Source organism: Anolis carolinensis, chromosome 2 (genome assembly GCF_035594765.1).
Source record: "Anolis carolinensis isolate JA03-04 chromosome 2, rAnoCar3.1.pri, whole genome shotgun sequence".
NCBI lineage: Eukaryota > Metazoa > Chordata > Lepidosauria > Squamata > Dactyloidae > Anolis > Anolis carolinensis.
The window spans coordinates 184665019-184683435 of NC_085842.1; the positions used below are offsets into that span (position 1 = coordinate 184665019).

An 18417-nucleotide genomic window follows, 5' to 3' on the forward strand; every position below is an offset into this window, starting at 1 on the left:
ATGTAACACACTTTGGCTGGACTTAGTTGAATCAAGTCACTGTCAATGATGGATAAAATGTTATAGTTCTTCATTAAAAAAGTGTACTACCAAGTTCTCATGGTGCCCTGATCCTAGAGATTTTATAACCTTAAGCCAGAACACTGAAATACTTTAAAAAGTGTTCTCAATGTTACTGAGTCTTAATGTACTTTTTACCATAAATAACTGTGGTTTTATTGCATATGGAACCAAGTCAGTGAGTATTAAGTACTTTACAATACAACTATTGAGTAGACTGTATGCTGATAAGAATCTAGATGAATACTGCAAATGCAAAGATAACTTTCTCCAGAACTGGATTATCCAGTCTGACTGTTCTAATAAACCAATGATATTATGCAATAGGTTTGCTTTAAAAATATTAGTTTAAGTAACCCAAATGCTTTCCATTTCACTGCTAGATAAAAGTTCCATATGCTTATCCAAAATAATTTTGTCTCTTCTTTGAATCATAAGAATCAAAACCACCAATAAGTTTTGTTTTGCAAGTGATATTAATTTAGCATATATCTTATTTTGTAATTTAAATGACTGCAATATTATATTCTTTAATGTTGGATATTTCCATGCAAAATACTTTCAAACTACTTTGGATAATTCCATGCACAATATTTCCAGACAATAATAGTCACATTGACTATTAAATGTAATCTTTGCGTAACAACTAATTAAGGTATTAGTCTATAATGTGACTGGGTTAATATATAAGTACTGTACTGAGGAGTACTTGTTAAGAAATAGAAAGTTGAGTGTGCTTCCAGAATGAAGTCAGGAGAATCTCAATATATTTTGCTGCCCAAAGCAAAAGTCAGCATAATTGTGACTTTCTACCTATAAAAGCTGGCTAGACTAGAAGTTTGATTTGAATTTGCCATTATCCTCCATTAAACCTAAAGGAAGTAGCCAAGTTGAGGGGGCTAAATGTCAGGATGTGAAGAAGATACAGCTTAGCGTCCAGCAACAAAGACTCAGAATTATATACTCATACAGTTGGAAGAAACCCCAAGGGCCATTCAGAGATAAAGCGGAGCATAAATAAATATAATAATGAACACAAACTTTGTCTCATGTGCAACATTATTTAAAACACTATGTATATAATTAATTTCAGATTATGTGTATAAAGTGTATATGAACCATAAATGAATTTCATGTTTACACTCAGATCCCATCTCCAAAATATTTCATTTTGTATATGCAGGTATTCCAAAGTTTAGAAAATTTATTTTATTTTACCTACATTGTAAATTTATGGTCATGATACTTACATTTTTTAATTTTGTAATAAATATTTTTGTAGGGAATAAAAGTGTGCAATCAATATTTTTCTAGTGAATGCAAAACAAATGACGTGCTTTCATTTTGACACTGCAACTGAGAAGGTAATGACTTTTCAAACAAGTATTGAACTAATCACTGTAAACTTTCATTGTACACATGCTGAAATCCTAAGCATCCTTTACTGAGAGTAAACAGTGAGTGGTTTACTCCTAAAAAGTATGCATTACACTGGATTGTTACTCTAAATTTGGTGGTAACTAATTAACTTGTTCTGCCAACTGAATGGTTCCTGACTATGAAGGGGTGAAGCCATTCATTTCCTCCTTCCCTGGAAATCTTTGTACATCAACAAAAATTCATATTGATGGTCAAGAACTCACTGGAGCAGTGGAGGTTTGTTTTGACATCACCGTAATCAACTTTAGACAGAAAAAAAAACAAATACATTCAGGTTTGCTGGTAATCTGGCCATCTGTATCATCACTGATAATCAATTTGTTAATTCATGTAAAATTAAACATAATTAGAATCACCAGTGAATGCAGCATGATTAAATGAATCTTCTCCTTACTGTAGAGTTCACAAGCAGTTTATCCTTTAAAAAGTCCATTTAAATTTGTCAGCTTAGTATAAATTAAAACCCCTCTTTTTGTCCATAGAAATAGATTTTGTATTAATTGTGGATTTAAAAAGGTATTGCATTCTTATATGAAAAACAAAAGCAGTACATCCAGGTGGCAGCTTCCCACATTCTTTATTGGAAATAAGTGGTAATCAATCTGGCGACCAAGAGTGTACTTTGCCAAAGAGTCATACAGGCTGACAGGTAAACAGCATAGTCTACTTTTGACTTTTCAGCCCACCGGGACAGCAGAACTCAGCAACCTGGGAGCAGAGCCTCCTGGATTATGGATAATGATACTGGATCTAAATGGGGGCTGATTTTATAAAACATCTTGACTGTTTATGTCACATTCCAATTGCCAGTCATATTTAATAGATTTGAAGGACAATACATTAAATGTTCTGATGCCTTGGATGTTAAAGCTATTTTGAAAACCAGGTCCCAGAGATTTCTATAAGTTCTGCAGATGAGTTGCCCTGAGAAGAAGACAGGAGACTTAGTACGTGCTATACACATTTACCTGCGATACTTATTTCTTGACATGCATAGGCTTTTGCTGTTTGGCTGCACTCAAATGCACATGGCCTTAGAGATAAGCCCCACTGTAATCAATAGGACTTACTCCAAATAAAATGGTCATGGGATCAATCCACTCAGACTGTGGTCATGTTTTCTAACATTTGAAATATTCCCAACATTATATTGATTTTTCAGTTATCTAAGTTAGTATAGAGATAACAAGATGACATTTTTCATACTAACCTTCCTTTAATGTCCACTTGATTGACCCTGTCCTCTTGCTAACTGCATGCAAACTTCCATCGAGAGTTGAAACAAACAGCAATGTCTCTGGTAGAGTCACTGAATTGGCACTTCCAAAGCTCTGGTGAAAAAACATGAAGAAATCATAATTTACTCTATTGATAATGGAAGAAACATTAAGAACAGGTGGAATCATGCTACATTTCAAATAATGACCTGTATAACCTTCCCTGAAAAGGCCTACAGGCACCTAAAGGCACCAGATCCTGTCTCATCTTGAAAACTAAACTGAATCAATCCTTGTCAATACTTGTGTGTGACACCACCAATGAATACCAAGTGCGGTAGATTGTCTATTGGACAAAGAAAATGGCCAAAACCTTGCCTAAGAAAACCCTGTCAAATGCATGAAGCTCTCTTATGGTAAGTTGACATGACTCCTCTGCAAGATAAATACTTTGCAAATGTAAAGTCAGTGCTGAGAGCCAGTGTGACATACTGGTTTGAGAGTTGGACTAGGGTTCAAATCCTGGCTTGGCTATGGAAACCCACTGGGTTTTTTTTTTTTTTACAAACTCCACGTTCTCAGCCTGAAAGGAAGGCAATGGCAAACCTATTCTGAACAAATCTTGGCAAGAAAAAATGTGATAGGTTCAACTTTAGTTTGCTATAAGTCAGAAATTATTTGAAGGCACACAACAACAACAACACAAAGCTATTTTGACTACTCACAGGTCCTTTTGAGGGGACACTCGCCCTGATTTTAATATTGTCTTTTGTTGCTGTGACCATATTTTTGGTATGTATCAAAGAAGACTGCTTGGCTACTTTAGATGTTCACTTTTCAGAAAAAGAATAAAGTACATGGCATATTATCCAGTCATATTAACATTTCTGGCATATATGGTGTGGTTGCCAAGCAACTGCCATTTTATTTATGTATTTATTTATTTATATCCCACTTTATCTCTCCATATGGAGACTTAAAGTGGCTCACATTACAACAGTAAGAAAGTGAAGACATAGATATGGGGTCACGCTTTCAAACAGTAATACTCAGTGCAATTAAGAAATTATGGAATAGTGCAATTTATGACCAGAATGGCTCCTGGAATATGCCTTTGGATTGTGTGGTTTTAACTAACTTGTCTTATGACTGATATGTTTTAATTTTTGTTTTTAATTTATATGATGGTGTTACTTATGTATGTATATGTGGCATCGAATTGTGCCTTCTTTATGAGCCACCTTGAGTCCCCGCAGGGGTGAGAAGGGCAGGATTTAAATGTATTAAATAAATAAACTTAAAATATACAAATCAAACAGTATATCATTATTTATTATATATTATCAGTAGGAATTATATTTAATATATTAGTATTACTATATTACTGCCATGATCTTCTTTCACTCCTCTCTGAGAGAAAAACAGAAAAGGCTCACTGGGGAACTATATATTTTAGGTGGAGCATCAGGTTGAACCATATGGCATACTTATGCTTCTTCATTTGTCTTCCAATGCTGCCTTTCCTACATCATAGGCTTTAGCTTAAATGAGAAAGAGGGAGCTGTCACTGAATTTTTACCACCTGAAGATCACAGAGATTGGAAATATAGTATGCAAAGTTATCAGGAAGTTTGTTGCCACAGTAGAGAATTAATATATTAAAATTGAGTAAAGAATTCTGTAAAAGAAGGAAACCGAGGAAGGGATCAATGCTACTTGTATCATAATTAAATTCAGAACAAATGTTAAAAATTTATTTTGCATTGCAACTCCATCCCATCTCTAAAACTCAAACCTACCAAGTATTATGAGACCCACCAAGTCCCTGTGAGTATCAGCTACTGAAGCAGTCCTACCACAAATAGATACCACTGGCAGTACACTCCAATGGAAAGTTTGCATTTACAAACCCTTTAGAAATCAACTAAAGCTGTGAAAGAGCCAGATTATTGGAACCTATTCTATACAATGGAAAGGAACACCACAATATGTCTATGAAAAACCTAATAGCTTTAGGCCAGTCACTGAATTAAGTGAGAGAATGTCACCAGCACTGAATTGAGAACACCACCGGGAGCCCCCTGTGGTGCAGCACATTAAACCACTGAGCTGCTGAACTTGCTGACCAAAAGGTCAGCAGTTTGAATCCGGGGAGCAGGGTGAGCTCCCACTATTAGCCCCAGCTTCTGCCAAGCTAGCAGTTCAAAAACATGTAAGTTTGAGTAGATCAATAGGTACCGCTCCGGCAGGAAGATAACAGTGCTCCATGCAGTCATGTTGGTCCCATGACCTTGGAGGTATCTACAGATAACGCCAGCTCTTCGACTTAGAAATAGAGATGAGCTCCAACCCCCAGAGTTGGACACGACTAGACTTAATGTAAGGGGAAAACCTTTAACATAATACCAGCATTGAAAAACCTTTTAATTCACATTTTTGGATGACTCTTTTATTAGATGCCTAGCAAGTTCCTTTTCTTCCCCAATCCATAAAGACAATAAAAACAAATCCTTTACTTTACTCAGAATCTTTATTTAGTAAAATAACTGTTTAGGTACTGTGCTTTATGGCTTAGCCACCTGTCAAATCTGAGAAGTTTCAGAAATATATTTAAAACCTAGTTGCTATTGCAAGCACTATGAAACCAGCTGCATTTCTGAGAACGAACAAAATTCTAACCAATCATAATTTCACAACACAATTTGTTCCAAGAGAAATTAGAAAGTCAACAGAACGAAGTTGAACTCATTGCATTTCTGTTCTTTTTATTACATTTTTATTAAAATTTCAAGTAGTCAAAATTATTTATTTATTTCATTTATATATTGCTTTTCTCATCCCTGGGGGGACTCAAAGTGGTTTATAGCAAAATAAATGGCAAAATTCATTGGCTCACATAAAATATAAAATACATGATATATCCAAAATAACATATAACTATAGATTAAAACAGGTAAACTATAATGTTACAAACCACCAACACCACCCCTCCCCAAGTTGTGGCAGGATGGAAATACAAAGAGAAAAATTTCACATTTGATTTGTCTGTTAAAAGAAAAATACAACGGGGGATATAAGAAGAAATAAATATGAATTATAGAGAATGTACTTTGTAATGAAATGGAAAAGAATAATATTACTCATTACTCTCCTCATAGGGCTTGTTCTCCAGACCTAAAATGATCAAAGGTCTGGAGAACAAGCCCTATGAGGAGAGGCTTAAAGAACTGGGCATGTTTAGCCTGCAGAAGAGAAGGCTGAGAGGAGACATGATAGCCATGTACAAATATGTGAAGGGAAGCCATAGGGAGGAGGGAGCAAGCTTGTTTTCTGCTGCCCTACAGACTAGGACACGGAACAATGGCTTCAAACTACAGGAAAGGAGATTCCACCTGAACATCAGGAAGACCTTCCTCACTGTGAGGGCTGTTCGGCAGTGGAACTCTCTGCCCCGGACTGTGGTGGAGGCTCCTTCTTTGGAGGCTTTTAAACAGAGGCTGGATGGCCATCTGTCGGGGGTGCTTTGAATGCGATTTCCTGCTTCTTGGCAGGGGGTTGGACTAGATGGCCCATGAGGTCTCTTCCAACTCTACTATTCTATGATTCTATGATTCTATATCACTTACATGGTAGCTACATCACTCCAATCATGAGGTTCAACCAGGGATGAGATTCTAAGGATGCTTTCAGATGATTTGTTCATTGTGCAATCATGATGTCTCAATCACAAAAAAGGGGGAAACCCACATAATGTTTGCCATTTTAAAGGAAATAAACAATTAATAATGGTATAGGAGTTTACTGATCCCCAAATATTTTATTTTTACGTTGGTCTGTATTAGATCTGTCAACATTTATGTGGCAACAGCAAACAAAATAGACCAACACATACTGTGCGTCGACACAGATATATTGAAGGAGACTCCAATCTCTTTAAGCTTATTCTGTCTTCTAACACTGACTATAACTGATTAATGACACTTATAATATGTCTCCAAATTTTAATGTATGCAGTAATGGACAAAGAAATGACCACTCCAATCTGTCAAAGTTTTGATGGTGACTAATGAGAATACAGTGACAGGCACCTTACTGATGTTTCTGTAGATAATCATTGGGGATGTTGCCTGTATCTCACATTGTCTGACAAATTACTTTTAGGTATAAAATGTGTCAAGTCAAATGAAATATATTCAGCAGTGGCAAATACAGTAGAGTCTCATTTATCCAAGCCTCGCTTTTCCAAGCTTCTGGATTATCCAAGCCATTTTTGTAGTCAATGTTTTCAATATATCGTGATATTTTGGTGCTAAATCCGTAAATACAGTAATTACAACATAACATTACTGCGTATTGAACTATTTTTTCTGTCAAATTTGTTGTAAAACATGATGTTTTGGTGCTTAATTTATAAAATCATAATTAATTTGAGGTTTAATAGGCTTTTCCTTAATCCCTCCTTATTATCCAAGATATTCGCTTATCCAAGCTTCTGCCGGCCCATTTAGCTTGGATAAGTGTACTACTATCAAGAATGTGGCATCTTGCTTGAGCAACTCAGTAGAGAGACATGATTCCAGAAAGAATCTTTCATCGCCTAGTTTGAGATATCACTGAAAACTTTCATCAGGCATGAGAATAAGCTTGATTAAAAACGTTCTTATTGAAACCCATTTCGTTTTGCTGTGTTTTAATCTATCAACTGTTGTTTTAATTTGTAAATCAAACTAGCTGGTTAACAATAGTTGAAGATCATGGTTTATCAAATGAAGTGCTAATTCCTGTTAAGTCATTCTTTGGAGCTTTGCCCTAGTACAACCACACTCATTTGGAATTTGCTAATCGCAATAAAACTCAATGAGACATTGCTGCCATTGCTGTTTATTTGGGCTACCCAGAAAAGAACCCAGAAGACAACCTGCTTGCCTAGTTTCCCCTTGACTAGTATAAACTTTCTATTTCAATCTGTCCACACCATTTACCAGAAATAAATATCTTCCACCATTTTTCAAAATAAGCCCTTGTGATGCAAAGGTGCCTGCTGCACAAAGCAGCCTTCCTTTTTAGATAAGAGAATCAATGAAAAACGTCAGGTAGAAAACTGGGAATAGACCATCTGCAATGTGTTGTTACATATAACATGTAACAATGCATGTAAATACTTTGCCAAGAAGTTAGGAGCAATGTAGGGAGGTGCCCATATACACCTCTGATATTTGCATATAATAGTCAGGCCTTGAGTTTTACTGAGGAGACATATAACGTTATTCACCCATGAATTCTTGAAAAACAGTATATACCTGTTCATAGAGCATCATGTCATGCCTGGCAGAGTAATGAAAACAAGGTTTATTTTAATCTATATTTCACAGTAAGTGAGAGAACAAAAAATTGATAAATATTTAACTGTTAGGAGAGTTAAGCAATACTCACACACTCTTTCCTGACAAATGGTTAAGAAATTTTACATGAATGCCAAACATGTAGGAGGGAGGGATGGTGCAAGCTTGCTTAGCATTTCATTGCATAGGATATTTGGAAATTAGTAGAATTTTGAAAAACTTTAGAATATAATAACGGCATTCATTTTTAGGTAGTAAATTTTACCCATTCAGTTTTTACCTGGCAAACTGCAATATCAATCTCAACTATTTAATCAGTTGCCCTATATACTTCAACAATCATACAGGAAAACCTGCAATAGATATTACTAAAGTGATCATTTATGGAAAGTCAATAGATTTATATCTATAACCTTGTTGATCAAATAGCTATAACCTTAATCCAATGGTTCTCAACCTGTGGGTCCCCAGATGTTTTGGCCTTCAACTCCCAGAAATCCTAACAGCTGGTAAACTGGCTGAGATTTCTGGGAGTTGTAGGCCAAAACACCTGGAGACCCACAGGTTGAGAACCACTGCAAATCCCTTGAGATAGATCATCTTTAGATCCTTATTTCATATTTTTTTTGTCTCAAATGGATACTCATTTAATAAAATGCTTGGATCTTGCTGCAACCTGGTGCTGCAAAGAAGCCAATTGCTGGTGTCAATCAGGTCTCCATGGGGAAGGCATTCCACAATGGAGCAACTGAGCAGTGGAATTGTTGTCATTTCTGATCCTAAGTTGTTCCTTATCATAGGATTTTCTGGGGAAAGGTTTGTTCAGAAGATGTTTGCCATGCCCTTCCTCTGAGGCTGAGAGAGCATGCCTTGTCCAAGGTCACCCAGTGGGTTTTGTGGCTGATCAGAGATTCAACTCTGGCCAGAGTCCATTACTCATACCATTATGCCATGCTTCCTTTACCATATCCTCATGTCTTACTTCTATTAGTGGGACAATGGAAGAATAAATTCCCTCCAATCTGATTCCAGTCCTTAGATAGATGCACATTGGAAAGCACATTCCTCCAGTTATGAAGGAACTAATCAAAAGCAGCTTGAATGAAAACCATAAACATATTGATAGTCCATGCAATTCCTTCAATTCCAGAGATAAAAGTATCTTTAAGATGGTCTGGTCAACACTTTAGTAACTGCATTTTAAATTAGTGACAGCTTCAGAATTGTCTTCAAGCGTGCTTAGATAAATAGAACTATGTTTTTTCAGGAACTTCATCTCTCACAATGCTTTGGCAAAACATAAAAACTTTTTCCAAAGTCTCTCTAACTCTTTCATGATAATTTCTCATCATTGACCCAAACATTTGCAAACAGATCCAGTATAGGTTACTAAACACTCTTTCCCTCTCTTTTTTACTCTGCTGCACAAACAGGATTTCTACAAGCTAGTAAATTACATAAGCGAGCCAAAACACTCATGAGTTGAAAAAATGAAGGAACCAGAAACAGGATGCAAAAATCCTGCTGTTAACTCTTAAGACACTAGAATGGATAAACCAGTTTGTGCAGTTGCATTCTGTATATTCAAGGAACTATCTCAAATACATGATTAAAAGCCAAAGGGTTATTTGCTCTTGATACTTTCCATGACAAATATACTTTTTAAAATGTGGTGTTTGTATCTTCGATGATTTTTACATTTGCACCTCTTGTTTTAGTTTACAAACATACTCCTGCAACATCAAAATGTCAATGAAACATTATTCCACTTACCTGACACATAGGTTTGAAACTAATTGGTAAATATACATAGATTATTCTAGAAAATATTGTTATGTCACATATGTGACCTATTATTGAATAAATATGCAATGAAGCATATGGGTTGTTCCCACTTCTATGAAATACATTTCACTCTTTCAACTACAAAATGAATATGTCACTTATCTGGTATTATTTGTGTTGGCTGGGAGCCTCTGCTTGAAATTCAACGGACATTATTTAATGCCAGAAACAGAGGAACAGAAGTGTGCATTTTCCAAGGAATAGCCTTGAAGCTGAGCCACATTTTAACTATTCCAAAACCAATCAATGAAACGTTAACGCAAAACATTGCTGGCAAATGTACAACATTGCTAAGAAAACAGGAGTTTCTTTGATCAGGACACATAATTCCTGTTTGATAAGAGAAGGGTGTTAAAGGGAGTGGTGCAACATATGGAAAATATGATGTTGGTCACATCAACTTTCCCTCACCTTGAAAATAAAAAAGAACCAAAATGCAAAAAAACAAACAAAAAACCCTCAATACCAAAACAGACACATTTCTTCAGTGTTCTACTACAACCTTACCTCTCCTACTACACTATGCAACAAAATTTGAAACATTTTCTGTTCCTGGCTTGAAAGTGTTATTTCCTGTTTAATTGTGCGGTACTTACTTTGAAAGCAGTTGTTATACTCTAGAAACTTCATTTTTATGGCTGCCACAAACTATGTGGAATTGGTTGAGACTCTGTGATATATTCATTGAGAAACAATAGCAATATGTGCTGTTGAATGTCCCACAAAACAAAGTTTTTGCCGCTTAATAAACTTTTTCCATGTTTTTATGATAGAACCAATAAGGAAATGACATTTATGGTTTATGCTTGTGGATTATGTGATCAACTATGACTATATGGTTTTAAATGTTTTAAAATGTTTTACTTGTATTCTATAATTTTTAAATGTCTTTTAATGTTGTATTGTTGTCAAGGCATCGAATAATTGCCTTTTATGTAAAGCTGCCTTGCATCCCGTTCGGGGTAGAGAAAGGCGGGATAGAAATATTGCAAATAAATAAAATAAATTTATAACCCAGGAACAGAAATCATGTTACATATTGTTATATGCAAGACATTGCAGGGAAATTCCCCTTCCTGAAGAATTCAGAAGGTTCCAATAAAAATACAATGTTATATGTTTGAAAATACAATTTACATTTATCTGAGTAATTATATTATGCTATAAAACTATATACAATGTGGTATGGAAATCCAAACATTGGTCCTTGGAGACCACAGTTCAAATTGCCATTTGACCATGGAAATCAAATGGGTGGCCTTGGCTATGCTACACTCTGGGCTTCAGTGGCATGCAATAGCAATTGCCCTCTGAACAAACCTTACTGTGGAAAACTCATAATAGATTTGCTTTAGGATTGCCACAAGTTAGAAATGACTTGAATTCACACAACAAAAATTAAAACTATCAACACTTTTAAAACACTTGTTAAAATAATTTAAGAACATCACATGAATCACAGATAAGGATATTTGTTGCTATATTCTAAATGTACATTACTATCAATATGTAGTCTGAGCTTGTTTATGAAGCCTGGACTCTTCTAGTGATAATATGTTTTAGTGATGTTTTTGTACATTTCAGTAATGATTTTTCTGGATTTGTTTTGTACCTTCTTACAAGTTGCCTTGAGGTCAAAAAAATGATAGGACAAAAAATCCAACTCATAAATAATAAATAACAGTATTTTACGATAATCTATAATTGCTCATAGTGATAACAGGGAGTACTAGACTTCTTTATATGATGCTTGACAATCTTTTAAATACAACTTTCAAAACTGTGAGTGAAATTCCACTCCTTAAATGTCCAACAATTGTAATATGGGAGATGTAAACTGGGTGAAGCTAAAAGTGATTGCTCATTCCCTAGGCCCAACCCACTTACCCTTTGGTCATTATGCATCGCACAACTATAGTTATTTTCAGTTACTGAAATTGAGGATGTGAGCAGTTTTGCTTCATTATTTTCCCTCATGACAATTTTACTAGCCATGAAATCAAAAAGAAAGGATGCAGAATGTCCTTTAATTTTTGGACTGGCCATTGTCGGTTCCCTGCTATTAACATGATAATTTCCATTTTCCATTATTATCTCCAGAATGAAAAGCTTCATTAGCAGCTACCCTGTTTTCCCGAAAATAAGACAGGGTCTTATATTAATTTTTGCTCCCAAAGATGCACTAGGTCTTATTTTCAGGGGATGTCTTATTTTTCCATGAAGAAGAGCTCACATTTATTGTTGAACAACAAAATGAACATTTATTATATACTGTAAAGTAGTTGCCATCACAAACCAGCATAACCAGACAAACTATGAATCCTATCAAGAATTTCTTGTTACTACCATTATTTACATGTACAACAATCTATGGTACCTCTTGCAGTTTAGGTTTCACAAGGTTTCCACGCTGATTTCTCTCTATTCTAGTTTCAATGTAGTCATGAATGATGAATAATATAATATACTATAATAATAATATGATAACATAATGATATACAATATATTAATTAGATAATATAATAATAGGATATAATAATAATAGAATATGATAATAATATGGTATTAATAGGATAATAAAATAATGGGATATAATAACAGAATAGCATAATAATATAATAATAATAGGATAATATAATAGAATAATAGAATGGAATAGAATGATATAAAATATATTAATAGGATAATATAAAAGGGAATATAATAATAATAAAAGAATATGCTAATCATGATAAAATAATAATATGATAATATAATAGAATAATAGTATAGAATATAATGATATATAATATATTAATAGGATAATATAAAATGGAATATAATAATAACAGAATAATAATATAATAATATGAAAATATAATAGAATAATAATAGAATAATATAATGATATAATAATAATAATAATAGAAAAATATAATATAATGATATAAAATATATTAATAGGATAATATAATAATGGGATATAATAATAGTAACAGAATATGATGATAATAATATGGCAATAGAATAATAGTATAAAATAATGTTTCAGGGCATAGGATAGGAATAAGGATGAGAGGAGAATCCCTATGCGTCCTGTACCTTTAAGGAACAGAAGCAGCAGGACGAGTGGAAAGCCCTCTTCCTTCCCTCCCACCCTCCTTTGCCCTGGCTCCAGGAGCCAATCAGAAGCCTTGGGGGCGAAGACAGCATGGCCAGGACGGAGAGAAGGAAGAAACGGCAGCGCGGCAGCAGCCACGGAAGATTCTTCAAGCCACGGCTGGGGGACAGGCAAGGCAAAGCAGGCAGGGAGGGAGGCACAGAAAGCAAGCACTTTCCCTCCCTCCCTCTGGTGTGTGTATGAGTGCTGCTTTAGTCCTGCAGCCATGCTTCCCAATGGAACTCTGCTGCAGCCTTAGTTGCTAGGTCTTACTTTCAGGGGAGGCCTTATATTTGGCAATCCCCCCAAACCTCTGCTAGGTCTTATTCTTTGGGGAGGTCTTATTTTCGGGGAAACATGGTAGATTTGTACATAAGTTATTCTTTATACCAAACTCATTCAGAGTTACAAGTGGAAGAACATACTAGAGAGATGCCTGTACTCAGAGATACAGAATTAGGCTTTTGAAGTTAAAAAAAGAGATGTCTGACATAATAAACTCTTTTGTATATTTCCAGTATATTCCACTGTATGTACTGGAAATTGGAATTATAGAAATAACAGGGTGATAATGCAAATAATGACATGATTGCATTTTGACAGCACTGTGCTCACATTTTTGTATCACAACAGGAGACAAGGTACACAGTAATATTAACAATATTAACAATGTCACTAATACTAAATACAAGCCAGCTCTTAAGAAAACGTACAGGCATATATCCTATATTAACAAAGTTTATTTCTAATAATGGAAAGTAAACTGAAAAAGTAGCACTTCAAAAACAAAGGATGGAAGAGCAAAAAACAGAGGGGAGAAGAAAAATACTTCTCAGTGAAGGTAGGGAGAACAAGATGACCAGGTGAAGAATGTGACAAATATGTTAAATCTATGTTCATTCATACCAGAGGTGGGGGTTTCATTTTCAGCGGCCCCTACCCATTTCCATTGAACGAAATGTCCCCATCTCCCCAAGAAAATAGATAAATTCTAGTTTGGGAGCAACAGAAGTCTGTTTAGACCACTCTCTTGCTATAGCAGTACATGACTTCTATTGCCTTCTGTGGGGCCCGTAAACTGTTCAAAAGGTTAGGTAAGAGAAGATCTGAGTACCCGATAAGACGGAGAAGGGGTGGAGAAGGAAGAAAGCAAGTACAGGCAAAGACTGAACAAACTCAAAAGAAGATAAGTAAGAAAGTAAAAGAATCAGGGAGAGTAAAGAGAAAACAGATGGAAAGAACAAGCGCATTGGGAGGAAATTGGAGTGGAGGAAAAGATTATCTGAGCAGATGAGGGAATAAAGAGAGTGCTAGACTCGGTAAGAGAAGTGAAAGAGGACTTAGGTTGGGAAGGAGAACAGGGCAAAGAAGGAACAGTGAGATGACTTTGTAAAAAAAGAGAAATACCACTCAGTGGGTGAGAAGGACTAAGAGGTTTCCAAGCCATGTAAGACTTGGTATTTCTACTAGTACAGCAACTATGTTCACAATTTTCACATGTATAAGGCTGTAATAGAACTAAAATATTGTATGGGTATTTACAAGCATGTCCACTGATTTATAGTTAAACGATCTAAAAACACCCTAAAGCAATGGTTCTCAATCTGTGGGTTCCGAGGTGTTTTGGCCTACAACTTCCAGAAATCCCAGCCAGTTTACCGGCTGTTAGGATTTCTAGGAGTTGAAAACCAAAACATCTGGGGCCCCACAGGTTGAAAGCCACTGCCCTAAAGGCAAACAATACCATCTGATATGGAAAGCTAAGGAGCAGTCAGCCCTGGTTTCTATATAGATGGGAGATGTTCATATGTTCCCAAAGATGATATGTAAATGAATTCTCCAAATAATAAAGGTCTACGCTCTGGTTACATCCCATTTGGATTACTGCAATGCCCTCTACGTGGGACTGCCTTTGAAGATGGCCCGGAAGCTTCAATTAGTACAACGGGCGGCAGCCAGGCTTATAACCGGAGCGGTGTACAGGGAGCACACCACTCCTCTGTTACGTCAGCTCCACTGGCTGCCAATATGCTACCGAGTCCAATTCAAAGTGCTGGTCCTGGCCTATAAAGCCCTAAACGGTCCCGATCCAACTTACCTGTCCGAACGTATCTCCTCCTATGAGCCTACAAGAACTTTAAGATCATCTGGGGAGGCCCTGCTCTCGGTCCCACCTGCCTCACAAGTGCGGCTGGTGGGGACGACAGATAGGGCCTTCTCATTGGTGGCTCCTCGGCTGTGGAACTTCCTCCCCAGTGATATCCGGCAGGCCCCATCCCTTCTGAGTTTTAGGGAAAAAGTGAAGACCTGGCTTTGTGAGCAAGCGTTCAATGAGTGAATTGTGTTAAGATTCACGTGCAAGGTTTTGTGGACAAATGGTTCAAGTATTTTATATTGTACTAGCTGTGCCCGGCCACACGTTGCTGTGGCAAAGTGGTAGTGGTATTGGTTAAAAATTGTTGTGTAATTTTTATTTGACGTTATTTGTATTTTTTAATTAATTTTATTGTAAGTTATCTTTTTATTTATTATATTTTATTATTTAATTGTATAATTTTAGTTATTTTTTGTTATTATGCTATTTATTGTATTAATTTTTTAGTGTTTTTAATTATTTTTAGTGTTTTTTATTATTTTTTATTGGGTTGCTAGGAGACCAAGTTGGAGGAGCTTAGCCTTCTAACTGGCAGCAATTGGATAAAAGCAATTATTCCTCTCCCTCTAATTAGGACTTTGTTTTTCTTTTCTTTTTGTTGTATCAACCTAGAGCCGTGGATGATGGGTTGTGTCGTCAAATTTCAAGGTTGGGGGGCCTGTAGTTTTGTTGTTTTGTGGATCGCCGTGATGCCATCACTCTTTTATATATATAGATAGATTGTTTTAAATGTATTTATTGTACTCTGCTAAATTGTTTAACTGTTTTAACTGCTTAAGTTTTATCTTTTTTGTACTGTATATTGGCATTGAATTTTGCCAGATTGTGAGCCACCCTGAGTCCCTTCGGGTGAGAAGGGTGGCATAGAAATGATGGGAATAAATAAAATAAATAAAGATTTGGTCGGTCTTTCAATTTAAATTACCCTCTGTTGTAGCCCAAACATACAGAGGAAATTTAGGTGGTTTTATAAAAAATTGTGTCAGAAGCAACTTGAGAACATACTGCAAGTCGCTTCTGGTGTGAGAGAATTGGCTGGCTACAGAGATATTGCCCAGGGAACACCCGGATGTGTTAACATCCTGCTGGGAGACTACTCTTATGTTCCCATAATTTAGGTGGGGTTATACATATACAGTAGAGCAGGGGTCCTCAAACTTTTAAAGCAGAGGGCCAGTCCACAATCCTTTAGACTGTTGAGGGGCCGAATTATAATTTGAAAAAAAATACGAACAAATTCCTATGCACACTGCACATGTCTTATTTGTAGTGCAAAACAACAACAATAACAATGAAAGACCAATACAATATTTAAAAATGAAAATAATTTTAACCAACATAAACCTATCAGGATTTCAATAGGAAGTGTGGGCCTGCTTCTGGACAATGAGATAGTCAGGGTAATTAGGATTGTTGTTGTTGTTGTTGTTGTTGTTGTGTGTCTTCAAGTCATTTCAGACTTTGGGCGAGCCTAAGTCCAAAATTATTTATTCATTCATTTACTACATTTATTTACTACATTTATATCCCACCCTTCTCACCCCGAAGGGAACTCAGAGCAGCTGTATGTACATACAATATATTATATTATATTATTAGCATAGCACAATATTAGCATTATATATTACTATATTGAATTATACCAGTATACTGTAATTTATTTATTTATTTATTACAATATTTATATCCCGCCCTTCTCACCCCGAAGGGAACTCAGAGCAGTTGTATGTACATACAATATATTATATTATATTATTAGCATAGCACAATATTAGCATTATATATTACTATATTGAATTATACCAGTATACTGTAATTTATTTATTTATTTATTACAATATTTATATCCCGCCCTTCTCACCCAACAGGGGACTTAGGGCGGCTTACAATAAAACGCATATATAAAAATTATACCGTGCAATATAAATCAGTTAAAAATTATTATTAACTTACATCAGTATTCATAAAACACATTATAAAATACAGGTAGGCGTGTTCAGTTCAAAAAACTGGGTGTGTCGATTGAGTTCAGCGTACATGATAATAGTTAACGCTGCCAATTATTATTCAAAAGCCTGGCCCCATAACCAAGTTTTAACCTTCCTACGGAAGGATAGGAGGGAGGGAGCCTGCCTGATTTCAATGGGGAGGGCGTTCCATAGGCGGGGAGCCACTACTGAAAAGGCCCTGTCTCTCGTCCCTGCCAGCCGCACCTGTGAGGCTGACGGGACCGTGAGCAGAGCTTCATTTTATTTATTTACAGCATTTATATTCCGCCCTTCTCACCCCGAAGGGGACTCAGGTCGGATTGCATTACACATATAGGCAACCATTCAATGCCTTTTAACATAGAACAAAGACAAACAAACATAGGCTCCGAGCAGGGCTCGAACTCATGACCTCCTGGTCAGAGTGATTCATTGCAGTTAATTGCACTGGCTTGCTCTCCCGCCTGCGCCACAGCCCAGGCCTGATGATCTTAAGCTTCGAGGTAATATTATATATAATATATAACATATAATTAATATTATTATATGGTAATATTATTAGTATTATATTTTATACAATTATATTATTATCAATATCATATGTATATACAATATATTATATTATTAAAACTGATATAAAAATATTATATTATAAATGAAGGCGGGGGCCAGGTAAATGACCTTGGAGGGCCGCATCCGGCCCCCGGGCCTTAGTTTGGGGACCCCTGCAGTAGAGTCTCACTTATCCAAGCTAAAAGGACCGGCAGAAGCTTGGATAAGCGAATATCTTGGATAATAAGGAGGGACTAAGGAAAAGCCTATTAAACATCAAATTAGGTTATGATTTTACAAATTAAGCACCAAAACATCATGTTTTACAACAACTTTGACAGAAAAAGCAGTTCAATGCGCAGTAATGTTATGTTGTAATTACTGTATTTACGAATTTAGCACCAAAATATCACGATATATTGAAAACATTGACTACAAAAATGGCTTGGATAATCCAGAAACTTGGATAAGCGAGGCTTGGATAAGTGAGACTCTACTGTATATTACAACATTATTCTTACATTTTTAAACTTCAGATTGTACTGAATGAATTTTGAGACCAACTGACTTTACTCAGGAAAGCTCTCAAAATGTTCCCACACCAGTATCTTATTTGCTATTGAAGGTTGTGGGTTCTTCTTGGCAGCAAAACCTCCAGATGGTAGTGTCTGGTAGAAAG

General features: G+C 35.9%; 1 protein-coding gene across 2 annotated transcripts in view; it reads right to left on the reverse strand.

Moving 5' to 3' along the window:
• The window catches only part of ern1 (endoplasmic reticulum to nucleus signaling 1), a 94062-nt gene that overhangs the window by 54302 nt on the left and 21343 nt on the right, over positions 1–18417 (reverse strand). For both annotated transcript variants that reach the window (XR_010003136.1, XM_008118362.3), the window contains exon 2: positions 2711–2831. Coding sequence is in view for 1 of the 2 variants with exons in the window: in XM_008118362.3 (XP_008116569.1) it covers positions 2711–2831 (121 nt within the window). In the remaining variant the exon portion in view is untranslated. The remainder of the gene's footprint in view (positions 1–2710; positions 2832–18417) is intronic.